This window comes from Dermacentor andersoni, chromosome 9, assembly GCF_023375885.2.
Source record: "Dermacentor andersoni chromosome 9, qqDerAnde1_hic_scaffold, whole genome shotgun sequence".
Taxonomy (NCBI): Eukaryota; Metazoa; Arthropoda; class Arachnida; order Ixodida; family Ixodidae; genus Dermacentor; species Dermacentor andersoni.
The window spans coordinates 30,981,157-31,008,935 of record NC_092822.1 but is presented as its reverse complement, the minus strand read 5'-3'; the positions used below and the strand labels follow the sequence as shown (position 1 = coordinate 31,008,935).

General features: G+C 50.7%; 1 protein-coding gene across 1 annotated transcript; it reads left to right on the top strand.

Moving 5' to 3' along the window:
- Positions 1-151: 151 nt before the first annotated feature.
- Positions 152-27,216, top strand: LOC126527382 (zinc finger BED domain-containing protein 4-like). Its single transcript, XM_050175197.3, has 5 exons — positions 152-2,074; positions 6,951-7,271; positions 13,132-13,371; positions 21,671-22,033; positions 25,888-27,216. Exons 1-5 carry the CDS (start codon positions 1,181-1,183, stop codon positions 26,491-26,493), a joined length of 2,424 nt encoding a protein of 807 aa, XP_050031154.2. The 5' UTR covers positions 152-1,180; the 3' UTR covers positions 26,494-27,216.
- The last annotated feature ends 563 nt before the right edge of the window (positions 27,217-27,779 follow it).

Here is a 27,779-nt window from a genome sequence, read left to right as displayed (position 1 = left end):
TGAGGGCCGTTGTGAGAGGAGAGAAAATGGGAGAGGCTGCGAAGGGGAGCGGCATTCCATTCCGTCCCATAGTTCCATTCCGCGCCCGCTTGGCGGTGGAGGGGAGTCGCTCGCGAGCTGTGCTTCTTTTTTTATTTTGCGTGTTTGTTATTACTCGCGTGTCTCGCGCTGAGAGCTGCTGCTCGCCGCTCGGCTTGGCTCGTGACGCTGTGGCCGGCGAGTCCACTCGCTCAGGGAGTGTACGCCATTCGATTGGAATGGCGGCGACGCGTCGCTACGCGGAATCGTGGCGGACTGGGACGACTCCCGCGGCAGTGTGAGCTCGTACAGACGTTCGATTTCTGTTTCTTCTTTCGCCGTCTGCATGTGTGCGTCGTCTGCTAAAGAAGCGCCGTATTGCCACGTGTGGAATCGTGGACTGGGAGCAAAGCCAAAACCAAGGGGGGCTTCGCGCTCACTGCGACCGCCATTTCGTACCTCGCAGGCGGCATCAAAGCGCTCTTCTCGTCGACTGTGAGCCCTGCGTGTTGTCGTCTGCTGGGCGCTTTGCGCAGGTGTCGGCGACGGACTCGAATCGACTGTGGAGCGTGGCCTCGAAGAGGTATTTCGCTCGGTTTTTGTCTCTGATTTCGTCGCCTTTCTTCGTGGGTGCGTTTGACTGGTTGGCTTCGGCGTTTTGAGGAGCCGAAGTTTTTTAGCAATAGAAAAAGCGCCCCTCAGTGACAAGACTCTCAAGGAATTGTGGTGTGCATGGCACTGCGCTCGTAATGGCAACACCGCGGAATCTGGCAGTGGGAAATGTTTGGACAACAGGCTCGTGATCACATTAAGCTCTGTTGGGTCTGTATACGCGTACGTCGTCCGTTAGGAGGCATCGTTGCTTCGTCTCGTTTTCTTTTTTCTTTTTCGCAGTGAATTTATGCACGAAGCTGGATACGTGAAACGTGTTGCGAGGCGGTGATCGCTGCCTTCGAAAATACATCAGTGTTGTAATGTTGCCAACATTTAGCTGGCTGAATCGAACAGTTGGCGCGTGGTTCGTCGCGCGTGGTCCACGAAACCTACCGACGTAATAGAGTAAATGGCACAGCTATGTGACTGCTTGATCAGGTAATGTGGACTGTGTTCCTATATTTTTTATTTAGGAGACGAACTCACTGTTCGGTGTTTCAAGATCAAGATGGCCGATTTCGGCAGCGATGAATCGAAGCCACTCGTCGTGGACCTTCAAGAGCGCCAGGGTGCAGCCATCACCGGATCGTCGGTGGCCGCGATAATCCATAGACGCACATTCACCAGGGGGCCCCCGCCGGCATCCTGGCGCAGGTTCTACATCACCAGGACGGAAGGTACCAGGCTGATAGGAACGTGCCTGCTCTGCAGCGAATACATCCACGCCACGGCCGGCGTTTCCTCGAACCTGCTGAGACACCTCAAGAGGAAGCACCCGCGAGAGCTCGAGATAGCACTGCATCTTCAGGACGGCAAACAACGAAAGGTCGGCCCGACGACGACATCCTCCTCTTCTTCCTCTGTTAGCCAAGTGCCAGTGTCGTCTGCAAGCGGAGATGTACTGGGCAGGTCAGCTCTGCCTCCACCGGTGCCTTACGAACGACCCGCGCTGCAAATGGCACCCGGCAGCGTTGGCTCCTCCTCGGCGACCGTGTTCATGACGACGATGCACGACAGTTCGTCGACAGGCAGCTACATATTGTCCGACATGCCGCACGACGCTGTCGACGACCAAAACAACAGTCTGAGGTTAGCCTGGAGCCTGGACTCGTTGAACACGTCGATGACGCCTTCTTTCGTTCAGTCCCAACCCAACAACGAGATGACCGTCCAGACGGTTAGCAGGTACCCGGCCATTACGACCAACGATTGCGCAACCACATCGTCTGTCGACAGTCCGGGAACGTCGTCTGCTACGGCGAGTCCCAGCGTCGTAGTTGACAGCCACGACGGTCCCCGGAGTCGCCGCAATGAGATCAACGACGCCGTCCTGGGACTGGTGTGGCGTGACTTGGAGCCATTCGAAGTGGTGAACAGGCCCGGCTTCCTGCAGCTGATGAAGGTAATATTAAAACGCTGAGCATTTTTTCCCTAACTTTCCTTGATCGTCCGTCTGGTCAAACTGGAGGGATCCCGGAGTAATCAAAAGTTGTGATTGGGTGAGCAGTACTTTTGCACCAGAGCAAGATACAGCTATATACGCCCAATAAATTTAATGGGATTTGTAACGCGTTATTTGAATGTGACTATGTAATTTTGAATACGCTTTTTTTTATAAACGCTTAATGTTACATTGTACCACGGGACCTTGTGATTAGCTATAACAGTGCGAGGAAGAATATATTTGTTAGTTGAACCGTTAACTTTAGCACAAAATAAATTTCCAATTAGCTTGAAGCGTACGGACGTCGAAATCACGAAAGAAAGTTTCAAGAAATGCGCTGAGTTCGATGTTAATGGCATAGAAATTAGCACACGAATAGACACGAATGGTCTTTATCTTGCTCTTAGCTGTAGGTCGTGATAAATTAATATGAAACAGAAGCATAAAATGGTCACACAAACCTGGTAAATAATCTATGGGCGAAAAAAGATCATGGCTTGTTCGAACAATATCGATATTATTTTTTTCAAATCGCGTTATTCTTGTTAGTTGTGTGGTTAGTTGGGAAATGAAAAAAAAAAAAGCGAGCATGATGTTTAGCATTTATTTGGTACTGTTGAAAAAGGATTTATTGTGGATAGTTCAGTCTTATAGTTCAGTGTTAAAGTCGCTAAGTTGAAAAGAAAAGGTTAACGTAGGATAACCAGCTGAGCACGAGGTTGCGGGATCGAATCCCGGCCACGGCGGCCGCATTTCGATGGGGGCGGAATGCGAAAACACCCGTGTACTTAGATTTAGGTGCACGTTAAAGAACCCCAGGCGGTCAAAATTTCCGGAGTCCTCCACTACGGCGTGCCTCATAATCAGAAAGTGGTTTTGGCACGTAAAACCCCATAATTTTTTTTTTTTTTTGTAGGATAACCAGACAGTACCATGTTAGTTACGTCCTGCAGTTGCTGAGCGAAATTAGATGTGTAAAGGAGGGGGGGGGGGGGAGGGTTGGTAAAAACACTAACTATTTTATTTTATTTTATTGTAACTTTTTTGCTGCCCATTAAGCTCCAAGGTAGCCCACACTGTTTCTAGTTCACTGGTTGCATGGATGCACTGCGATAGGAAGTCCTTGGAAACGCCGGCTCCTTTTCATGCTGTACGATCGCAGCGATAGATCGAAAAAACGAGGTGAAGTTAGGGAAAGTTTGTGGTCCTGGCAAGCTGAACCGAAAAAAAAAAATACGAAGGACTAAGGAAGACGGACAAAAATTACGCTGTACTAACAACTGATCTTTTGTTTTTTCTTTAGTTGAGCTTTTTGAAACTCGTCTTAGCTATGAATCAACTGGCAATAAATACTATTCGAACTTAGGGTATCATGTTTCTTAAGAACGCTCCTTATATTGCAGCTAAGGACCGACACATTTGGTAAACAAATGCCACTACCCCTCGCTCGTCTTAGCGGTGCGTGTAGTCGTGCCCACGTGGTGTCCATCAAGAAGTTGTTTCCGCGCGTGCTCCTTTACGCTATCGTTTGCGGTATCGCACACGTAGTGCTTTCAATCAATCACAAATTTCCTGAGCCGAAGCCGGAAAGGAAACTGCGCAGGCTGGCTTTTGGCAAGCTCGAGCCGTCTTTTGCTAATGTTTCCCGTGGCGGGCGAAAAGTATTCGCTCACAGTATAACAACTTTCTTTTTTTTTCTCTCTCTCTTTTAATCTTGCTAGAGCAACGAGAATCGCTTCTTTTATTTTGAAAGTTGAAAGACCTCACGATGATGGGGCGGCACTTGTGAGCCGCATATGGTCCTAACTGGTGAGCGCATTTGATGGAATTGCAGTGTAGGCCCTCGGTCACTCCGGTGAGAGCAGTTCTTATGCGCTCTTCAGAGTATTGCCGCGATCCTTGGGGGTCAGGAATGCCACGGAAAAGATTTCCGTGTCTGGATCTGTCCTTTAGTTCGTCAATGCCTAAGGTGAAGGTATCATGATGCTGAGTAGTTAGGCTTTCTACTGACGCTTGGAAGCCAGCCCTAGTTTGGTCAAACCGATCGAGCGATTTTGTTCTTTTCTTCCAAAGACTTCCAGCCTCTTCTGCATGCTCCCAATGTTTCTTTTTTTTTGTTTCTTTTTCGTTGTTCTTTCGGCAAGATTTTATTGCCGAAGATTTATTATTATGTTGTTGCCGGCAAGATTTTATTATGTGAATTCACCACGTTGTTCTCTTCATGATCATATTTCATTTTCAGCCTCCTCAAATACTCGTCAATATCATTCACTAAATATTGCTACGTATAGTTCACGTTCAGACTTGTTTTTGTACAGTTTTCCTTCTCGTACCACTCAGTGCTGGAATGCTTTGCCCGGCAAGGCACGTGAATGCCTTTTAGATGAATTTCTTACTGCTGTTTAATAGTTGTAATGTATCTGTGAAATTCATTGTTCTTTTCCTACTCCTGCTATAGTGAAATGTTTGGCTCCACTATGTACAGTGCTCACGGATTGAAATAGGACACGGAGCATTTAGTACAACCCTACATATGTGCAAAGTACGCGAGAGCACAATGTCATGTCGCTAAGAATTTGGTCACCAATGGTGACGAGGGCTCCGATGTAAGTGTACGCGCCATATTTACGTCGATGTGACACGAACTGCAGCCGGTTGAAGCGAAAGTATGCGCATTACTTAGCCCTACATTGACGCGTTTCATTCCGTGAGCACTGTACAAATAAATAAACCTCTCGACCCTTAGCCGACTGCACAGATCAAGAGCGAACGTCTTTTAGAAAATGAAAAAGGGCAGCCACTTGTCGAAAGATTGGTCTGGCCAGTTATCTGGTTCTACCAAAGCCGCGGATCGAGTTCCAGGGCCGGGGTTCAACGCATCCTGAACGTAGTAACAAGAAAATCATTGAAAAACCATCACCAGCAATTTCGCAAAGCATCTGTGGGCGCTGCAGCAACAGCAGATGTGGATCGCCGGACCTATTTACGAACATACAACGGCGTTTGCACACCTGCCGAGCACATAGTCAGTCGGTCATAAAACTTTATTATCGATACCGGGAGTGATGGGTTCCGCGACCTCACCAGATGGCCCTCAGTCGGTGCTGAAGGCGACCGCTTTCTGGGCTTGTGTTCTGACCTGGACTTGTACTTCCGGAGCAGAGCTTACCAGCAGGATCTCCCACTTTTGCGAGCCTACAGGCTTGTGGAGTTCTTCGGATGGCGGGTCTGCGGTGCAGTCAAGCACATAAATGCGACGCATGCGCCGCGTTCACAGCGTTGCTCCCGCACCCAGTGAAGAACCAAACGTGAGGCGAACTGTACAAATCGGCCATGCAGTTCGACGTCTTCGTCACTATGGCTGCCTCGAGGAAGGGCTGTCGCGGTCGCTTGAAGCAAATCCAGGGAAAAGGCAGCTGAGATGGTCTTGATGGTCTGCGCTTTCGTACGGTTGCCCGGGTGGCGGTTACGATCTAGATGAGGGATTTGCCATGGAGCGAGATAGCATCACCACGGATGCAAACACGTTTCCTCTAGCTGTGGATTGATGCCGTCACTGATGGGACTGACGGTGTATCGTTGAGTTACACCGAAGGGAAGGATGCATTCACCGGCGAGGCCGACCATCCGAGCAGCCAGGCAGAACAGAAATGCAGAAAGAACGCAAACTCTGCAGAAGGAGGCAGTAAAAAGCTGCCGAATGGTTTTATATGGCTGCCTTAAGGTTAATTAGCATATTTTAGGTAATTAACCTAAATCACTGCTGAAAATATTCTTGCTGCTAAGGTCTGCCTGATCACGTAGCGTATCCAGTAAAACGGCAGAGGCCTAGATATGAGAGCTTCTTTCTTTAAAAAAGTGTGTTCCACATAAAATGAAACAGCTGGTATATATCTCGTGTGGCGTCTTTCTTGTGTATGTAATTGTTTTCCTTTTTTTTTTCTCTTCTCACGTTTTAACCAATAGCTCAACGCCGCACCCTGTTGTTGTCGTTGTGAGCCCGGTAGTAGGCAGTTTCCGAATAGCGCTTGCATGCAAACGTAATCGCCTTTGCGTGCGCTAACAAACAACGTGGTCCTCACTGCGCATGTACCATACCTTATTTAGTTACTGCAACTTACGTACTATCATCGTACTTTCAAACGCGATCGATGCCGAAACTACACCAGTGTGTTCTCTTTCCGGGTTCACCTCAACTTTGAACAGTGACTTCCTTCAGACTCTAAAACATACACTTGGGACTACTCCACGCTTAAAGGCCCGCTACAGAGCGATTGTGCATCTCACTTCCATGTACTATTTCCCCGTAACAGGAGTTCTGAGCAGTAACGTTTCCTGTTCGTGTTTCAAGCTATGTTGGTGATACGTGCGTTACGTATCTGGCCTGCTGTTACGTAGGGCCGGTAAGTATGTGATGGGGGCTCTTTTCCAAATAGCCATACAGTTGCGTGCCTCAGTCTATAACGAAGTGTTTGGAGCGTCCGACATTATACAGGCTAGTTCGTTGTAAAAGTCGCGCACCTCACAGCTGGCAGTAGAACCGGGAAAGAACCAGTCCACTTCGTTATACAGCTCATTTCGTTGTACAGAGGCGGTCGTTGCAGAGGCACTCGACTGCAGGCTTTGCCGCCGGTTCGGTCGCCCGTGGAGAAACCGTTTGCGCGCTTTGTGACTTGTTCTAGTGCTTGTAGTTGACGGTCATCATGCTTTCTATCTATCTATCTATCTATCTATCTATCTATCTATCTATCTATCTATCTATCTATCTATCTATCTATCTGTCTGTCTATATATATATATATATATATAAATTAAAGTTCCCTCTTGGTTCCAGGCCACGGCGCCCGACTACGATCCGCCGACGGCCGAGAAGATGGCGGACGTCCTGCTTCCCAGGCGACTGGACCAGCTGCGAGAAGCCCTGTCGCCGTCGATCGGCAAGGCGGCCGCCGACTCCGTTTCGGCGATCATCGGCGTCTGGCTCGGCGAGTCAGACGACGTGTACGCGAGCGTCGACGTGTCGTACGCGACGCGCCACTTCCGGACCGAGACGAAGACCGTCGCCTTCAGGCGGGTCGCCGCCGACCAGGACGCCGCCGATGCGGTCCGCGACGTGTTCGAATCGGCGCTCCAGCGGTGGAACGTCGACAAGAACGTACGTGGAAGATTATTAATTGTAATTACCGTTTACGAACGTCATCGAGTGTGTTTAAGGGGAACCCTATGCCTATTATATATACTGAGAGTCGATTGCAGCTCAAGGGCATTGACGTTTGATGAACGTGAAAAGGCAGTTGTTAATCTGTTAGCATAAGAAGTGTCGAAGTGCAAGAAAGTGTATGTGTGGGAAGCCGGTCACGTGGAAGAATATATATATATATATATATATATATATATATATATATTGTAGTGGGTAACATGCATGTGGCGCTGTGCGGACTGCCACCGCTGCGGCGCGATACCCGAGCTCGGGCTGCTGATGCGAACAGCTAGGACTCGCGATCAAGAGCCACTTGCGATCCCGCATACGAGCTGCAATAAACCCCCTTTCATTTGGTGGAGCTGCGGGGTAGACCTCGGAAACTGGAACTCCGAAGCCGGACGCTACCGCCTGCTACGACCATGCCTGACGAAACCACCCAGGAAGATGCACCACAGCCTCCGGCGGTCATCGTTTCCGGTGTGTTGCGCCAGCGTGATCCTGCCATCTTTAGCGGCACCGATGATCACGACGTGGAGGATTGGTTGTCTTCTTATGAACGGGTGAGCCAGCATAACAAGTGGGACGACGTCACCAAGTTGCACAACGTGCTGTTTTACTTAACCGGCGTCGCGAACCTCTGGTTCCGAAACCACGAACACGATTTCGCCTCATGGAGCACATTCAAAACAAGTTTCGCAGAAGTGTTCGGGCGCCCCGCTGTGCGCAAGCTTCGCGCAGAACAACGCCTACGTGGGCGTGCGCAACATCACGGTGAAACTTTCACAAGTTACATCGAAGATGTTATTGACCTGTGTAAGCGCGTGAATCCGTCAATGTCAGAACAGGACAAGATAAAACACATTATGAAAGGCATTGATGAGGACGCCTTTCAGATGTTGTTAGCGAAGGATCCGCGTACCGTGGCCGAAGTTATCAATTTGTGCCAAAGTTTTGACGAGCTACGGAAACAACGCATCTTAGCTCGGCGCCCACCGCCTACGGAAGATTCGTTAGCCGCATTAATTATTGGCGACAACCACACAACTTTGTTGACGCAAATAAAAGAATTTGTGCGCGAGGAGGTCGCACGACAGCTCTCGATTTTGCCGACCACGGAGAAGCCTTCTCAATGTTTGGCTCCAGCGCTCCGACAGATAATTCAAGAGCAAGTGACCGAAGCTCTTCCACCTCCGTGTCAGCCGGCTCCCGTGGCCGCGCCTCTGACGTATGCTGAAGCCGTTGCACGGGCGCCTCGTCTACAGGGATTCTCTCCTCCGCCTTCAGCGCCTCGCCCGCCGGTGTTCTCTCCTCCGCCTTCGCCTCGCCAGCCGGTGGATCCCTTTTTCAGTGCACAGCAGCGGGGGCCACATCCTTGGCGCACTGCTGACAACCGCCCAATATGCTATGCCTGCGGTACCCCGGGTCATGTTGTGCGCTTCTGCCGCCGGCGCTTGCCGGCCTTCGTGGGCACCCCGCGACGACCCAGCTCCGACTTCCGACCTTTCCGTATGCCTCAGCGACCACCACCGGAAGTCTACGCTGCTGATGACATACCGGCACCGCAGTCACAGCTCTACGGCACTCGTCGCTCGCCTTCCCCTCGTCGGCGCTCACTCTCACCCATGCGTCGTAGACCGAGTGCCAGTACTACTGAGGCGGAAAACTGATTTCCGCAGTTCCTGAGGCACGAACTGCGTCATCGTCGGAACATCAAAGTCCTCGTTTTCCCCCCGCTAACGTTATTGAAGTGTCCGTTGATGGCATCAAATGCCTTGCGCTCGTCGATACAGGTGCTGCTGTATCCGTGATTAGTGAGAAGCTTTGTCGTGCATTGCGGAAAGTGACCATGAAACCTTCGGTTCCATTGCTTAGAACAGCCAGTGCACAACAAGTTCAGCCAGTCGCTATGTGCACTGCCAGGGTGCTGATTCGAGACATATTGTATTCCATTGATTTCTTTGTGCTAACTTGTTGCTCCCACGATGTCATTCTCGGTTGGGATTTTCTGTCGCGCCATCATGCCGTCATTGACTGTGCACGTGCTGAGGTTCAGTTCTCCGTTCTGTGCGATTTGCCATGTCACGACTTTCAAGTTCAGGATCTTAGCAGGATCTGTGTAGCTTCGGATACTGACCTTCCTCCTCACAGTGCTGTATTTGTCCCTCTTTCATGTGCATCGCTTGCCGAAGCGACGGTCATGTTTACACCCGCTGCCGTCTTCATTCGCCGCCAACCTATATTGTTGCCTTTCGCCCTTCTCACGGTTCACCATGGTGCTGCAGAAATACTGATTTCAAACCCAAATTCAGACACTTTGGCTTTGCACTGTGGCGAGACTATTGGTACCGTCGAGTCTGTCGACGCTGACGCTATTGTGCATTTCCCTATGGCCGACGACGTAGATACTGCCAACGTAGCAGCACTGACACCCCATGTGCCATCTAACCGAGTACCACCGGATGTTTTTTGTCGCTCCATTGCGGATGACCTCGAGCCGACACAACGTGAGCGACTAATTACTCTTTTAAATGATTTTCACGCCTCTTTTGATTGGAACCAAGCATCATTAGGCCGCACAAGTACCGTCTCTCACCACATTGATACGGGACATCACGCACCATTACGCCAGCGTCCGTACCGCGTGTCATCCACCGAGCGTCGTGTCATCGCCGAGCAAGTTGAAGACATGCTTGACCGTGGTGTTATCAAGCCATCCTGCAGCCCATGGTCATCGCCCGTAGTACTCATTAAGAAAAAAGATGGCTCGATTCGTTTCTGTGTGGACTATCGACGCCTCAACAAGATTACACGAAAAGATGTCTATCCTCTACCGCGCATAGATGACGCCATGGATTGTCTACATGGTGCTGAATTCTTTTCTTCTTTGGACTTGCGATCGGGCTATTGGCAAGTGCCAGTGGATGAATCCGACCGCTCGAAAACAGCTTTCATTACGCCTGATGGCCTGTATGAGTTTACAGTAATGCCATTCGGCCTCTGCAATGCGCCCGCGACATTCGAAAGAATGATGGACAATATTCGGCGAGGCCTCAAATGGAAGACGTGCCTGTGTTATTTAGACGACGTGGTAGTTTTCTCCCCTGATTTCACCACTCACCTCTCTCGTCTACGCGAAGTCCTTATTTGCCTTGCCACCGCCGGCCTTCAACTTAACTTGAAAAAGTGCCGCTTCGGCGCCCGCCAGCTGACCATACTTGGCCATGTCGTTTCCAAAGACGGCGTCCTTCCCGACCCTGACAAACTTCGCGCTGTCGCCGAATTTCCGCGGCCGACTACACTGAAAGAGCTCCGAAGTTTTATCGGCCTTTGCTCTTATTTTCGACGCTTTGTGCGCAATTTTGCCTGCATCATCGCTCCCCTGACGAAGCTCCTGGCTGGCCCCGGTGACCTTCGCCATTGGACTCCGGCATGTGACCAAGCCTTCACCACTTTGCGTCGTCTGCTTACCTCACCGCCTGTTCTACGCCACTATGACCCGACTGCACCGACCGAAGTTCATACGGACGCCAGTGGCGTTGGTCTTGGAGCCGTCCTTGCGCAACGCAAGCCTGGCTTTCCGGAATATGTGGTTGCGTATGCGAGTCGTGCCCTCACGAAGGCAGAAACCAATTATTCTGTCACAGAGAAAGAATGCTTGGCTATAGTTTGGGCGTTAAACAAATTTCGCCCTTACTTGTATGGCCATCCGTTCGATGTTGTGACAGACCACCACGCGCTCTGCTGGCTTGCGTCACTGAAAGACCCGTCAGGCCGTCTTGGACGTTGGGCTCTTCGGCTCCAAGAATTTGACATTCGCGTCATCTATCGATCCGGGCGCCAACATTCTGATGCCGATGCACTCTCCCGATCGCCCATGCGATCCGACGAAACGCCACCCTCACCCATAGAGTGCCCGGTTGCTACGCTTGCTGTTACCGACATGCCGTCTGAACAGAGGAAAGATCCGTGGATTGTGTCTCTCGTTGACATTCTTCACAGTTCTTCGACGGCTACATGCCCTCGAGCCCTTCGTCGCCAAGCCACCCATTTCGTGCTACGGGACGCCATCTTGTACCGCCGAAACTATCAGCCGGACGGTCGCAAATGGCTGCTAGTCATCCCTCGCCATCTGCGCTCCGACATATGCACGTATTTCCACGCCGACCCACAACAAGCTCATGCTGGCGTCCTGAAAACCTACGAGCGGCTCCGCCAGCGCTACTACTGGCGCGGCATGTATTCTTATGTCCGCAAATACATTCGGTCATGTGTAGCCTGTCAGCGACGCAAGACATCTCCTCATACGACAGGCCCTCTGCAACCTTTACCGTGTCCTGCACGTCCTTTTGATCGGATTGGCATTGACCTTTATGGGCCTCTTCCATCCACTGCTAAAGGAAATCGTTGGATAATTGTCGCAGTAGACCACCTCACAAGATATGCCGAAACTGCTGCACTTGCTTCGGCTGCTGCTCGCGACGTCGCCGCATTCATGTTACGGCATTTCATCTTACGGCATGGCGCACCGCGAGAACTGCTCAGCGATCGAGGCCGTGTCTTCTTGTCCGAAGTTATTAATGAGCTACTCGCCGCTTGCCGCACTATTCACCGCACCACTACGGCGTATCACCCACAGACTAACGGTCTAACGGAACGGTTCAACCGCACTCTTGGTGACATGCTCACCATGTATGTTGCGTCTGATCATTCCAATTGGGACGATGTCCTCCCTTTTGTGACGTACGCGTATAACACCGCCGTTCAGGCTACCACAGGCTTCTCCCCATTTTTCCTTCTTTATGGACGTGAACCATCCACTACCCTCGACACCATGCTACCATATCATCCGGATGCCTCTGAATTCACCCCTCTTTCCGAAGTTGCTCGCCATGCTGAAGAGTGCCGCCAGCTGGCTCGCTCGTTCACGTCGGATACCCAAGGAATCCACAAAGATCGCCACGACAACGGGCAGCCCACACAGTCCTTCGCCGTGGACTCTCACGTCTGGCTTCAGCTGCCCTTCCAATCTCCAGGCCTTAGCCCAAAGCTTGCTCCGAAATATCAGGGTCCGTACCGGATCGTCGCGTGTACATCGCCGGTGAATTATGTGGTCGAACCGGTGACGCCATCTTCGGACAAACGCCGCCGTGGCCGCGAGACGGTTCACATCAGCCGCCTGAAGCCGTACCACGACCCCCTTATCGTGTCATCACCTTAGGTCGCCAGGATGGCTCCTCTTCACCGCGGGGGCAATTGTAGTGGGTAACATGCATGTGGCGCTGTGCGGACTGCCACCGCTGCGGCGCGATACCCGAGCTCGGGCTGCTGATGCGAACAGCTAGGACTCGCGATCAAGAGCCACTTGCGATCCCGCATACGAGCTGCAATAAACCCCCTTTCAATATATATATATGTGTGTGCGTGTGTGTGCGTGTGTGTGTGTGTGTGTGTGTGTGTGTGTGTGTGTGTGTGTGTGTGTGTGTGTGTGTGTGTGTGTGTGTGTGTGTGTGTGTGTGTGTGTAGAGAGAGAGAGTCCCATTGGTGGCGCCTTCTGTATAAACAGGCGCAGGTCTTGAAGGCTATGCTTTCGGTGGTTGCATGCGGCGGAAGCAATCACGGGAGCCCGAAACACGTCACCGACGTTGGGTTTTGGACGCCACCTACTACGCCGAGTATAGCGCAATACCAGGCACGCTAAAAGCCTCCCTGGTCGTTCAATACCGACCACGCCGCTGCGTGAAAAACAAGTGTGGTCTTCGGGCGGTGACGACCGCGTTGAGTTTCTTTTGTTTCTCTTCGATAACCCCGGCAGCGCATCATGCGAGTTCTGGTGGATAGTCCGGCCCGCACGGCCAAGACCTTCTCTTTTCCCGGCTGGACGAGCGACTCGAGCCACGGAGGAGGCCAGGGAGGCGTGTCCACCCGTTCGCCGGACTCCGGAGAGTTCGACCTGAGCCACGAAATACTGGAGGAGCTGGACTCGTCCGGACAAGACTGGTCCATAAGCTCCAATTACCGCCTGCACTGTGCCCTGCGGAGCGCATTCGACGTGGTGAGCACGCTTTCGTTTATGCAAGTATGTATAGGTAACACGATGTGCTTACTGTATATGTGTATGTGCAACACGATGCAAGTGCTTAGTTAAATGAATTATTTAACGACTGTTTGCGAGGGCGAATCAGAAAGTGTTTGCCTCCATTTTTTGTTAGCCAACATAAGGTACACAGAGGTAATTACAAATATAGCGTACTATACTGCGTACCTTACACTATTTCTCCACATCGTCCCCACACCGATTCAGACCCATTTGTCCCATCGCAGCACTAAATTTGAGAATTCCCTGTCGTCAGTCATCGACGCACGCGGCCTCCCCGAACGCTCGTTGTCACGCAAGTCTTCACGGCCTTTTGTGAACGCACACCACCACTGCCACACACCTCTCAGAGAGAGACACCTTTCCCCATATCTGGGCTGCATTTCCTTGTGTACTCACGAATCTCACTTCGTTGCTTGTACTCCGTGGACGTGTGAAGCACAGCCGCCATCTTCAACAACTGACAGCAGCGCCGTGCCGCGGAGCTACCGGCAGATAAGGCCGGGCCGGTCCAAGGAAAGTCCACCGCTGGGAATCGATATGTTGACTTCGCATTTACGGCCGTAATTTGGCCTAAAAAAAGATAGGGGCAAAGACTTTCTCACTCGCCCTCGTAATATATATATATATATATATATATATATATATATATATACACACCAGAAAAAAGCAATTCTGGGTCCGGGTAAACATTCACAGCGAAGCAGACGCGCGTATGTATTGACGTTTCGGCCGGGGTCCAGCCTTCATTTCTTGACGTTTCTGATGAAGGCCGGACCTCGGCCGAAACGTCAATACACCGCTTCATACGCGCGTCTCCTTCACTTTACACACACACACACACACATATATATATATATATATATATATATATATATATATATATATATATATATATATATATATAGATGAGTGTATGTGTGTGTGTTTTTTTTAAGGCGGTAGCCTTAGTCTCACATGTCTCATCGGTCAGTCTCTTGAGCGAGAACGCGTCCACGACATGAAAGGTAGAAAAAGGCTACGAACCCCCAAACTTTGGTGGCAGTCGAACCCACGACCTTTGGTATTATTTGAAGCTGCGAACTCTCGACCTTCGGTGGGAGTCGAATCACGACCAGACTAAGCGAATTAAGGGGGAGGTGTACCTCACGTGTCCGTCTTTATTGCATCGGAACTCGGGCTTTCGCCTTCAAGTTTTCTTAGGGATAACATAAGAGACCCTGTAAATTTTTTAATGGGTGTAGGTATATCTGGAAAATGTGGCCTCGCCTTAGGGTTTCTATTTAGTTGTGTTCGCCTCCAGGTGATCCACCTGAAGGGGCCGATTTCCACTGTACGCTCCGTGCTACTTAAAACAGAAAAAAGCTCCTCGAAGTATAGCAATAAAACTCGGTATGTATAAACAGAGCAGGTACACGTGCATTCGCCTTGCGTATAAAATAGTCGTGTGAGAAACGCTATGAACGGCGCGAATGCAAAGCTTTATAAGCTAACAAAGCGCACCCGCGGTGTACAAATACACAACTCATTTACGAAGCCGTAACGTGTGGCGATATATAGCTTACGCCCCGACCTTAATGTGCGCTGCTACTGCTCCCTAAGTCAGCGCACCGCCGTTAATTAATGCACATCTTAAACTGCGTGGACGAAAAGCTAAAGCGGGTTGTTAATTATTCGCGACGCTATAGTTCAAAGCTGCAGACTCGAGGTGTTGCGGGTTCTACAGGAAAGGCCACGTGCAACAGCGTCGAGAGAACCTCTGGGGTTGAAATATTTATCGTAAAAAAAAAAGAAAGAAAGAAAGAAGGGTTCGCAAGTGTGTGTCTAATAATGTACGCTGAGCGTGTGCGTGCACACGGGAGGCACGAGCGGCAAATGAGGTCTGGGTAGGTGGGTGGGCGGCAGGAGGGGGCGAGGGGGAGGCAGGAGGGGGCGAGGGGGAGGCAGGAGGGCAGAATGGGCAACGCGTGTCTGAGCGCAGACCGGCGCCTAACGAGCACTCGAGCTAACAAGCTGTGCCCCGTGCATGCTCCGCACTCGACGACAGAGGAAGGGCAGTAAAGTCGTATGAGCTGAGGCGCCGAATGCGTCGCGGTGTACCTTCGCGATGTTGGGACCGGAGAGAGAGAGAGAGAGAGAGACAACTTTATTTATCCCATCTTAAAGGGAAAGGAAGTGCGGGAAGAAGGCGAGGGAGGTTATCCTACTCGCGGTAGGCCTCCTCTACCACCTCAGCCCACCTCAGGATAGCTTCCTGAAGTTCGGGGTTGTAGCTGCGCATGGCAGCCTCCCCCAGCTCCCTACTACTTAAAGCTCCACAAAGGTTAGGGGGAGGGGAGTGGTTCTTGCATTGCCACATAATGTGGTTAAGGTCCGCTCTGCTAGCAGGACAAAACTTGCAGGCTGAAGTAGGGTATATTCCCGGGTGAATTTTGTGACGTAAGGCAGGAGATAGAAAAGTGCGAGTCTGTAGTTTACGCCATAGTACCTCGTGTATGCGTGACGACCGAATCATTAAAGGAGGGAGGGTTAGGCGACCTAGGCGGTAATGCCCGCAAATGTCGTGGTATGTAAGTAATCTGTCTTTGGAGGTGAATGCTGGAGGGAGATTATTGGCGTCTGAACCGTCCCCTGCCTGTGCTCGGTTCGTGAAAGCTCGAGCACTTAGGTGGGCCGCTTCATTGCCGATTAGGCCTGCGCAAGCAGGTGTCCAGATTAAACTCAGAAGTTGGGCTGGCGGATTGTGAGATAGAATGGCCAGGGCTGTCCTGCAAACCCTACCCGCTCCAAAGTTGTGTATGGCAGTTTTGGAGTCACTTACTATGACATAGTAATTGGGTATTGTTGCGGCGAGTGCCACCGCCGCCTCCTCTGCCTCCTCCGAAGAAGAGGCTATAATGGATGCCCCCGTCGCAATACTGCCAGTGGAGTCAACGACTGATATGGCGAATTTTTGTCCACACGGATACTCTGCGGCATCGACATAGAGCACGTCTTTGTAGTTAAATAACTTTTTCTGCAGGGCTTTAGCTCGTTGTTGCCTTCTATGTTCGTGATGAACAGGGTGCATATTCTTAGGTAGAGGAGGGATATGAAAGTGCTCATGTATCGAGTGGGGAATATTGAATTTCTCATTGGTCATGGGTGCTGGGGCAATACTTAGGGAGTTTAGGATGTGCCTACCAGTGTGGGTGTTCGATAAGCGCTGGTATTGAGCGGTCAGGTGGGCTTCTGCGAGCTCACTAAAAGTATTCAAGGTACCTGTAGCCAAAAGTCTCTCAGTAGAAGCTCTACTTGGCACTCCAAGGGCAAATTTGTAGAGTCTGCGTATCAGTGAGTTAACTTTATCTTCCTCGGCCCTAGTTAAGTGGAGATAGGGTAGGGAGAATGTGATTTTACTGACAGAAAACGCCTGTACCAGTCTTAGCAATTCTGCCTCGCGGAGACCTCCGTGCTTATTGCACACCCTTCCTATTAGCCGTGTGGTATGACCTACGCTGGCAGTAACCGTTTGAAGTGTATACGTATTGAGTCTGTTAGATTGAATGTGCATGCCAAGTACACGGATCTTGTCTACTACGGGAACTTGCTTCCCGTTGATGTTAATCTGAATGTTCGGCGTAACACGTTTATTTGCGGATAGAATTAACAGCTCAGATTTGGTGGGCGAGCACTCGAGGTTCATGAACCCGGCTCTCGTAGCCACTGCGTCTGCAGCCTCTTGTAAGGTATCTTGAATGTAGCCATCCGAGCCACCCTTAATCCATATAGCCTTGAGTCTGCATATAAAGAATATTGGAGATCCGGTATTTATGCTAGCTTCCCAGCAATAGACCTCATAGCTAGGTTAAATAGAAACGGCGAGAGCACAGATCCCTGAGGAGTGCCAAAGCTACCTAGGGTGATTGGGGGCGAAGATTGGTCATTGAGACTTATGACAGCTGTCCGATTGGTAAGAAATTCCCGGATGTAGTCATGCATTTTTCTACCGCAGTTAATAACATTCAACTCACGTAAGATAGATCCATGATCTATGTTGTTGAATGCACCGCGAAGGTCGAGTCCTAAGATGGCTTGGGTGTCTTTACTAAACGTAGGAGTGAGAAGGTCATGCTTGAGCCTTAGCATGGCGTCCTGGCAAGAAAGCGACTGGCGAAAGCCAATCATCTCCGGTGGGAATAACTGATTGTCTTCCGCGTATTTATTGAAGCGATTAAGCATGACATGTTCGAGCGTTTTGCCCAAGCATGACGTGAGGGAAATAGGTCTAAGATTAGCTTTGTCAGAGGGTTTATTGGGTTTGGGAGAAAAGATTACTTTAGCAGTTTTCCATGAGCTCGGAAGAGAGCTGTTATCGAAGCAATGGTTATAGTATTCTGTGAGGGCAGAGAATGATTTGTCGTCCAGATTTCGGAGTAATTTATTATTTACATTATCTATACCGGGAGCAGATGTAGTTTTAAGGGAAGCTAAGGCATGTCGCACTTCTGCCTCTGTTATTGGGGCGTCGAGAAGTTCGTTAACATCGCCTGTATAATCTGAATTCTCATGAGTTGTGGTAGGAGGGAGGTGTAATCGTGCAAGCTCCTGAAAAAGATGGGGAATATTATCCTTGTGTTTGTGCAATAATTGAGTGATGTAGTGACTGTGTTGCGCGCGCGAGGTCGAGGGATCAAGCAAATGCCTCAGCAGTTGCCAAGTCTTTTTACTACTGAGATTACCATGCATGCTCTCACATACTTGGCCCCATTGTTGATTAACTAGTTGGGTCGCATATGCTTGTATGTCATCGTCAAGTCTAGCTACACGTATGCGAAGCCTGCGGTTATGGCGGCGTCTTTTCCACCGCTTTAATAGTGATTCCTTCGCTTGCCACATGTGTAATAGTTTGGCATCAGCTGTTTGAAAAGGAGCATCAGGTGGCATAGTTGTACTATGATTGTCAACGTCCGTTTGGAGTTGATTAATCCATTGCTGTAGATCAAGAATGGAAGTGGGAGCATTATTTGCGCGAGTTTTCCGAAATTTGTCCCAATCCGTAAGTTTGGGAGGCAGAGTGTGAAAGGGCTTGTGAGAGAAGGTAACAGAAATCTGTATAACGTAGTGATCGCTACCAAAATTGATTTGAAGGTTTTCCCATTTAGTTAAGTTAACCCGAGAGGTGAGGGTGAGATCTGGTGATGTATCTATGGAGACACTATTTCCTAAGCGGGTGGGTGTGTCGAAGTCATTGTGGAGGGTGAGTTGATGATCCTGAATGTGGGTCCATAAAGCTCGACCTTTAGGTGTGGAAGTAGTGTGACCCCATAGTTGATTTGGAGAGTTAAAATCGCCAACAATGAGGAGCGGGTTTCTTCGAGCTTCCTGTTTAGCACGAGCAAAAACGGTAGTAAAACGGTGGTGTTTAGAGCTGGGACTGCTGTAAACGTTTAGGATGTAAATAGGAGCTGACCTGGTCTTTTTAGGAAGTATTTCTACGAAGTCGTGATCAATGTCGATATTCTCAAAATGGGAGCAAGTAACAGTCAAATGTTTTTGTGCTAGGATCGCGGTATTGGGACGTTCGCATCTTTTGCATTGGAATGTGTTGTATCCGGGGAATTTAACGTAACCATTCGTTTCTTGTAAAGCAATGACTGCGGGCGGTTGCGTGAGATTGGCTATGTATTGTTGCAGACTGGCCTTCTTTTTCGAAAAGCCCCTACAATCCCACTGCCAAACAACTAGGTTGGAGCGCTTAGGGGATGCGGCCACGCAGTCGATCGAGTCTTTCGATAATTTGATTGAATCGCTCATCAATTTGGCTAAGTCTCGCGTCATCCTGGTTAAATTTAGCATTTATATGGGCACTGAGGCTATGAACGTTAGTAGTGAGGGACGCAAGCTTGGCTTCTACAGCATCCATGCGTTTTTCAAGGGCCTCAAAACGATTGTTAGAGTTTCTAATGTGTGCGGTGAGTTTACGAGTTAGCTTATCGTGTTCCTCCCAAGTATCTCTCCCATCATCAATAGATTTGCGCTTTGTGGCGGTTATGGTAGTGGGAGGAGGAGAAGTGTCCATGGTTAGAGATTGATCGCCATTCTCACTGACAGGGGGAGGAGTTACAGTGGGTTGCTCATCAGTGGAGGGTTGAGATCGAGTGGTAGTAGGCGTACATGGAGAAGGGGTTTGGAGGTCGCGAATTTGTTTACGCAGAAGACGATTTTCGTCCTGAAACTGCTGTAGGAGGGCATAGATCGGGGCATCAGGTTGCTTAGGTTTAGGTAAGCTGTGGGAAGCTACCGATGCCCAGCTTACCTGAGGAGAGCTTGATTTGTTCTTAGATGGAGCAGCGGATAGAAGAGGCCAATCTTCGTCTTGTTTTTTCTTAGGAAGAGGTCCCTGCTTCTTGGGCGAAGGAGAAGACTTGGTCTTGGATTGAGGAGGAGTCTTGTCAGCCTTGAGGAGTGAGATTTTGGGCTTATATCGTAGTGGACACTGAATGGATCCAGTCTCATGACTTCCACTACATAGTACACACTTAGGAATGCACACATGATCAGTCGGAGGATTCACAGTTCCGCATTTATGGCAAGTATCCTCAGTATGCGTCGGGCACACGTCCGGTCGATGTCCAACTTTCCAACAGCGTGTGCAGGCCTCCATTTTTTGTCGAAAAGGCTTGCACCGGAGCATCGCCATTTCATATTTGACCCAAAAAGGAACTTTCGTTCCCAAGAAAGTCACGAGGACTGCGTCGGAAGTTTTTCCCATCCGTCTGGCTTCTAAAAAGTGCATTTGTGGGTTGCACTCACGAAGCATGGGTAGAATGTCTTTTTCATAGATAACTTCTCCCAGGCATACTCTGTCGATGTAGATAATGCCTTTGCACGTCTCGGAGTTTGGAACGCTGTAGGAGGTGACTTCGTGCTCTTGGCCGTCGGCTGTCAGCGACTTGATGGCGAGGTATTTCTTCAAGCGATCGCAGCTTTCCGTGCTGAGGGTAACTGTGTTGGTGGTGGGGTTGATGGTAACAATGTCTTGGCGCAGCTCCGCAGTGGCTGGAAAGCCGGCTGCCGTAGAGAGAATCTTGGTGAGTTGGAAGTGGCTGAAGCGGGAGGCGTCGAAGCCTCCGCGAATGCGAAAAATGGCCTTGTATGAGCCTTCGGGTAACTTGGGAGGCCTCACTTTGTTATTCCTTGAGATCATCTGTTTCCATACAGCAGCCTTGGCCGTGGCAGCGATGGCGTCCTTGCGGAGTGAGTCTTGGTATGCGGCGTCGTATATGTGCGTTTGTCGCCACTTGAGCATCTCCTCCGGGGAAAGGTCTTCCCCTTCTACTACCTCAACCGGGTTCATGACGCCCGCACGAGGCGTGTCAACGCCTACGGCGTCGGAGAGCCACGAAGCTCTCGTAGGCGAGGAACCACAAAAGTCACAATAACAAGCGTTCTAATGCATAGACCTCTTTAAAAATAGTCTAAAAACGTCGCGGAAATCTTCACACATGTCGCGTGAAAGAGCCACTAGGATATAGCAAAAAGAACGGGCGCTACACCCAAAAACTCACGGAGCCGATGAGACACGTCCACACGCGGCGACGCCACCAGAACTGTGTCCTGGGACCGGAGAAGTCGTTTGGACTCGGGATGACACGCGGCATTCTGCTGTGCTAGCCCCCCCCCCACAGCCAGCCATGAGTACAGCCTCGGTTTTGGTCGGTTGTGTAGCGCAGGCGCGTTCAGATGCCTGGCTCGAGACTACCTTTCTTATTAACGTTGGGAAGACGGCAATACAGCGCAAAAGGACATCCAGAAGAACGTGCAGCTAGGCTAGTTAGTAATCAATCTCTGTGCAAATAAGAAACGTATGGACGCACAGTGGCCCTCGGTCTCTCTCTCTCTCTCCTTCTCTCTCTCTGTGTGTGTGTGTCGCTCGCCGTTTAACTCACTGGTTAAGCAAGTGGGCACAGGCGTTTCCAAGCTTCACACACGCTTTCCTTAAAGGGGGTGACCTGTCCTGGAGAAAGATCCTGCGCCGTTTAAATCCCGTCGAACGCTTTGGGCGCAACAAAACCCCATAAAACGGTTTCTGGGCCATTCCCGTGGTGGCAATTTCTTGTGGAAACCCAAAACACCCGTAAAGAGGGGACACGTACGCCCACGGGTTAGCCCCGACGTAGAGTGTCTCACGGCCCCACCGTTGCTGTGGGACGATAATGAGCTCAACCAACCAACCAACCAAGCATGCCAGCAGCCGGTCCTTCCCTTCTTCCAGGACCAGGACGTGGTCAGTCTTGTGGCCCGGTGCAGCCGCGTCGTGTCCGGCATCAAGGCCAGCGCCCGCGACGCGGCAACCGTGGCCGGAGCGACGGGCGTGTCCTTCCCGTTCCCGTCCAGCTACTCGGACGAGTGGACCTCGCAGCTGGACTGCCTGCGCGAGCTGTGCTCGGTGTTCACGCAGCACGCGGACCTGCAGGAGCGCATCTACGCCTGCAAGGAGGTGGGCCTGACCACCAACGACGTGGCGCTGCTGCAGGACCTGCTCGAGGTGCTGGCGCCGCTCGAGGAGGCCACCAACGCGCTGCGACAGCCGCAGGAGACCGTGGGTCTGGTCCTTCCCGCGCTGAGGAACCTGCAGGTGAGCCACGAAACCACTAGGAGTGCAGACTTCTTCGGGCTAGTTGGTTTGGTGCATGCAGTTTACTGGGGACCGTAGCGTTTGGGCAAGGCGGACGAGAAAGAACGACAGCGCGCTAACTTTGGACTAAGTTTTTACTATTAGTATTATTATTATCAGTAGTGGCATGTTTATATACGAAATAAGAGCACCAAGTACGGACCGTTTTACGGAAGCGTTTACGTGCCGCCATCTTGGGCTGTTAACGCTGCTGTTTTCTGTCTTTAACGACGAAGTGCGCGTTACTACAGTCAATTCGCAAGCATGAAAATAGTTGTATAAATGCGTTCAGCGTTTCATGACCGTGTTACGGCACTGTGCGTCCGATAAAACGCAGAGATTGTTTGTGTAACAGCCTAAGATGGCTGCGCCCATGAATCCTATATGAGAGCGTCTATATATAGCGACGAACTGAAACAGGCAGCGCGAATCGTCGCCACGTGCAGTGTCAGCAGAGTCCAGACGGCCCATTTCGCTTCTACTCACAGCTATAACAAAATGAGCGCCTTCGCAGCTAGCACACGGCCGGTTTCTTCGAAGGCCAGGAAGCCGACGCCTTCAAGGATGCGCGCTTTCCGGAGGCACCACACTGAAATTGGTAAAGGGAGTGGCAGCGCGGAGCGTTCGCTTGCGAAGGGTTGCTGCATGACGTCATTTTCGTTCCTAGTTCTTCCTAGCTTTTCCCTGCAAAAGCTTCCGGACTTGCCTGGCTGTGGCTGCTAGGTGACGCTGCTGTCTTAAGTACTTAAGCAAAAAAGTTTCCATTACGAGTCCAGTGGTTGGGATCGAACTATTGGTCTCTAACCCAACAGTCCGATGATCTAACCATTAGACTACATTCGCACGTATGCTTATATCCTGCCAACCCCAAGTATATAGATCTTTGAGATGATCGCCGCGCGTGTAACAAAGCGTAGCACGGGTTGCGCGAGAGCCAGTTTCCTCTACTCCAAAGACGCAGGAACGGAACGAAACGGGCACATTTGTGTCATTCTGTTACCACAAAGCTTGGCTTTGTATATATTCCAAGGTATCCGTTGGATCGGCGTAATATTGTCATTTCTTCTTGTTTTTTCGACACCACGCGTCTTTAGTTAGTAACCGAACATTTACGGTAGATTATACTGCCCATAAGGTTGCCAGCCTAACTTCTTGCAATATCCAAAGTCCCTGCTATCGCTGTGGATGGTCCTGGCGAAACAGCGACTTTTTTTCTTTTTTTCTGTTTTTTTTTTTTACAGCGAAGCTGTATATGACTAGGTTCGGAAAATGTTTTGCCTCCTTCTATCGAGTTGCATCGATGGAGGAAATGAAACGTCATAGCCTACCAACCAATCTTTGTTCCTCGTTTTCTTCTGACGTAGTCATCACCCTAATGACGTTATCGGCAGCTGCGCTTTGGACTTGCTATGGGGAGGGCGCGCATAGTTCGCCCTGAGGAAGAATAACGTGCCCTCAAAGATCACCGACGGGAACAACAGCGCGATGGGGCGTGAAAGCGACGGGAAGCCGCGGCCGCCGAACGCGCAGCGACCGATGGGTCGGGACCATCGAGTAACTGCTCCCTTACCGACGAAGAAGTGCAGAGGGCCCCTGGACTGCCGGCGGCACCAGCATCGAGAATAGTGAGCTTTAGATTAGCGGACACAAGCGGCTTCCGTCCCCTAATCTAAAACTCTCTAATATGTGCGGCGGGAGAATACGACCGACGAGGAAGCGGGCCGCGGATGTCAAATGCAAGCGTTGTGCCCGTCAGGACCCCTGAGCACCTTGAGTAAGAAAGCGCAAGGCGTAGACGTGGCTGCGAGGTTCGAGCGGGAGTTTGTGGGCAATCCCTTTGGCTCCACGCGTGTGGTTGGTGTGTGATCGACTGTGGTTTGCCGGGGACTTGAACATCATCAGCGGCCGTGCGTGATCAACATCAGCATGAATGTGCGGCGATGGCTTTGCGGAAGTCCGTGTACACTCGGGGGGTCCTGACGGGCACAACGCTTGGCATCCGCGGCCCGCTCCTCGTCGGTCGTATTCGCCCGCCGTCGCCGCACATATTAGAGAGTTTTAGATTAGGGCACGCAAGCCGCTTGCGTCCCCTGATCTAAAACTCCCTATTCTCGCTGCTGCCGCCGCCGACGCTCCAGACTCTGTACTTATTCGTCGGTGTACCACAGCGACCACAAAGCTATGGTCACCGTGGTAACGAATGAGAGAAAATAAAAGACGATAACAATTACGAAGTTACGTGTACGTACGTGCCTTTATTCAATCACTATAGCAATAACCATATAAATAAATATAGTCATCGCAACAGTAATCCCAATATAGCTTCGCTAGTTATCCTTCTTCAGAGTGGAAGGGCACAAAGTGTTATTTTCGTGTTTTCTGTTTTCTGCCTAATTCAGGCGCCGATCCAAACTTCAAAAAGAAAATGGCTTGGGAAACGCTTTCGGACAATAAGTACCCAGGTCCGGCGCGATGTTGGAATTTAAATGACTCGGAGGTTGTTTTAGTTAGCGAAGTAGCAGCAGTAGCGAACGACGCGAACGCAGCCTCGTCGCTTCTAGCGTTTTCTGTCACAAGGATGAAGGCGATTTATGGTGCTTGTCGTGGGAAGAATGTTGATGGGAGGCGTACGCATTGAGAAGTACGACACGTATGTAAATACATGTAGTTGTCCATGTCTATGCCCATTCCAGAAAGAAAAAATAAATATTTGGAGTCATGAAATATATCGCGCGCCATCGGCCGAGAATGGCGACATACCCACTGACTGACCCAAACTGTCTTCTAAGCCAGACAGCGGCAAGCCGTCTATTCCGGCCTGATACTGTTCCCCAGTGGCGCTCTGTCTAGTTTATCCTCCCTTGTGTGCCGTGTGTGGTTCTTACCGCATTCAAATAGCTATAATGAATCGATAGCAACCTGCCCAACAAAAGGTTCTCTTAAGTCCCAGTGGCACAATCACTTTATTTATTTATTTATTTATTTATTTATTTATTTATTTATTTATTTACCACAGTACCCACAGCGCCAACAAGGCATTATTGGGGGGGGGGGGGAGTTACACATTACAATTTGAAATGCTTAAATATCTACAGGTATCCGATGAACATCAAGAGCAACAATATGACATAGCGCATCAAATAACAGTAATAAAATATTAGATTAGAAAAAAGTAAGAAGCTACATCAGGGATTCGATAACAGAGTTGGAAATAAGGGTGGCAACATGGTCTGTTAAGCGATTCCTTTCTGAGAGTGTGCGCGGAAGAAAAAAAGAAGAATGTCTAATCCTCTCCGTATTCTCTAACCTTATTTTGTGTGATCGATTCGTGGAGAGACGTAATACGATAGGAATACATAGTTGTACATGTCTATGCCCATTCCAGAAAGAAAGAAAAATAGATATTTGGAGACATGAAATATATCGCGCGTGATCGGCCGAGAATGGCTACATACCCACTGACTGACCCAAACTGTCTTCTAAGCCAGACAGCGGCAAGCCGTCTATTCCGGCACAAATCCAGTGCCCCGGGTTGTATACTTGCCAGTAAAGCGACAGCGCATACTCGGTGACCAAAGTTGTGCGCTATATGCAACGACAAATATATCCGGAGAAAAAAATGACAAGGAACTCCAAAGTACGGGGAATAAGAAAAAAAAAATAATAAACGAAAAACGTTCGCTTTGAATAGTGTCTTGGGCAAGACATTTCTTTTATGTCGTTAGGGATCGCGCGAAATAAATGCAGGGCTCGTGCGAACCCTTCTTCCGCTCTCCCTCCCTCTCTCTCTCTCTCACCCTCTCTCGTTCTCGCAGGTCAGTCTGACGCGGGCGGTGGCGAGGGACGGCTTCCAGCTGAAGACGATGGCCGAGAACCTGCTGCGCAATATGGAGACGCACTTCGGCCGCAGCTGGAACGACCCGGTGCTGCTGGCGGGCGCGCTGCTGGACCCTCGCTTCAAGGTCGCCTGGTGCGACGGGCAGACCGCGTGCAAGATGAAGGAGGCGATCGAGAAGCAGCGCGCCGCGCTCAACCTGCACTCCCCGCCCGCACTCGCCGTTCAACGCCGCGACGCCGACGCCGGCAACAAGGGCCAGAAGCTGTTCCGGAACATTCGGAACCTGGACACCTCGTCGACCCAGCAGCCGGGACCGACGACGCCGCTGGGACAGGAGCTGTGCCTGTACCTGTCCGAGGACACGACGGAGGACACCGTGACGCCCCTGGGCTACTGGAAGGCGAATCAGCCGCGCTTCCCGATCCTGGCCAGGCTGGCGCTGTCGGTGTTTGCCGTCGGCGGAACGCCTGCCACCGTCGACGAGGTGGCGTCCGTTGCGGCGGCGATTCAAGCGGCGCGTCGGAATCGCTTCACCGACGAACAGTTGGAACAGGTGGTGCTTCTGCGAAGACACCTGATGTAGCGCTGCCTTGCGACCTTGGGGACGCTGTAAGCCGTCCAGGACCGGTACGCCATCGCCCCGAGTGTACCAGGCAATCGTTCGACGAAGACAACTGGATCTACGAAACTCGTTGGTCAGGAGGTGTCACTGTGCCTTTCTGAGGACACGGCTGCAGGAGACACGTGATGTCCATCGGCTACTTCAAGACAAATCGGCCGCACTCCGTGCTTGTGGACAGGCTGGTGCTGACTGTTTGGCGTGGGGGGCACGTTGACCACCGACGAAGAGGTGACGTCTGTTACGGTGGCGACCCAAGCGGTACGTCGGCATCGCTTTGCCGATGAGCAGTTGGAACAAGTGGTCCTTCTGGAAAGACGCTTGATGTGGCCTTGCCTTCAGGAGTGAGTGGTTGACGATGTAAGCGGTGCAAGACTGCCGTGCTATCGGCTCGAGTGTACCAGGGTGTTATGTACTATTAATGTTGTGCAACGAAGCAACCGTACCGACGAAGCTTTTCGGTTGGGAACCTTCGCTGTGCCGTTCTCGGGACATGACACAGGAGGCACGTGACGTCCCTCGGCTATTGCTGTTTAGGAGCACGTGGTTGCTACGTGATGTCAGGAGCAAGGCCTTCGAAGTCGTGACTGTGGATGCTGGTAACCCCGGCAGTATGTCAGGATTGTTGTCTTTCATATGACCTGCCGCAGAATGCGTGCGAGATAAAAGAGAACTTTGTTAACGTAATGAACATTTCATCATTTTAGCGTCGGACAAGTAAGTTTATAGAAGAGGCGTCATGCTCCGAGTCGTGTGCATCTGTGTTTCTCCATTAAGAAGCAGCGTTTGAAATGGTGCAAATGACTGGAATTGTCGGCAAGCCTTCTTTCTACCTCAGAGTAAATTTTCTACCTTCCTATGTTCTCGTAGCACAGAGCGCTCCAAGCTGGCGTAACCAGCTTACTTAGTAGAGAAACTTTTCTTCAGCTGTCGTCGCGTCTTCTCTTCCATCAGAGATGGGACGCCATAGACGTTTGCACTTAGAGAAAAGACTTTATCTACACAATATTTACATTGACAGCTATTTACAGTGGGTCTGACGTATCAACTCGACATAGCCGATAGTGCATAACACCGTTCGTACGTCCAGACCCTTCGGTTACACTGGGACCGGCGCCTTAACTCGGCAGAGCCGAAAGTGCAGAGCACCTTTCCTGCGCCCGGAACCTCCGTGAGAGGTCGGGAGCCAGGCTTTAATCCTTCAGTTGCTCCTCCCGAATCCCCTCACGGCAAATCACGACACGCCAGCG

Bases quoted from the DNA above. Each gene is read 5' to 3' on its own strand.
- LOC126527382 (XM_050175197.3), top strand. From the start codon at position 1,181: ATGGCCGATTTCGGCAGCGATGAATCGAAGCCACTCGTCGTGGACCTT. The intron at 2,075-6,950 runs GTAATATTAAAA...TCTTGGTTCCAG, and splicing joins GCTTCCTGCAGCTGATGAAG to GCCACGGCGCCCGACTACGA. The intron at 13,372-21,670 runs GTGAGCACGCTT...CCCTTCTTCCAG, and splicing joins TGCGGAGCGCATTCGACGTG to GACCAGGACGTGGTCAGTCT.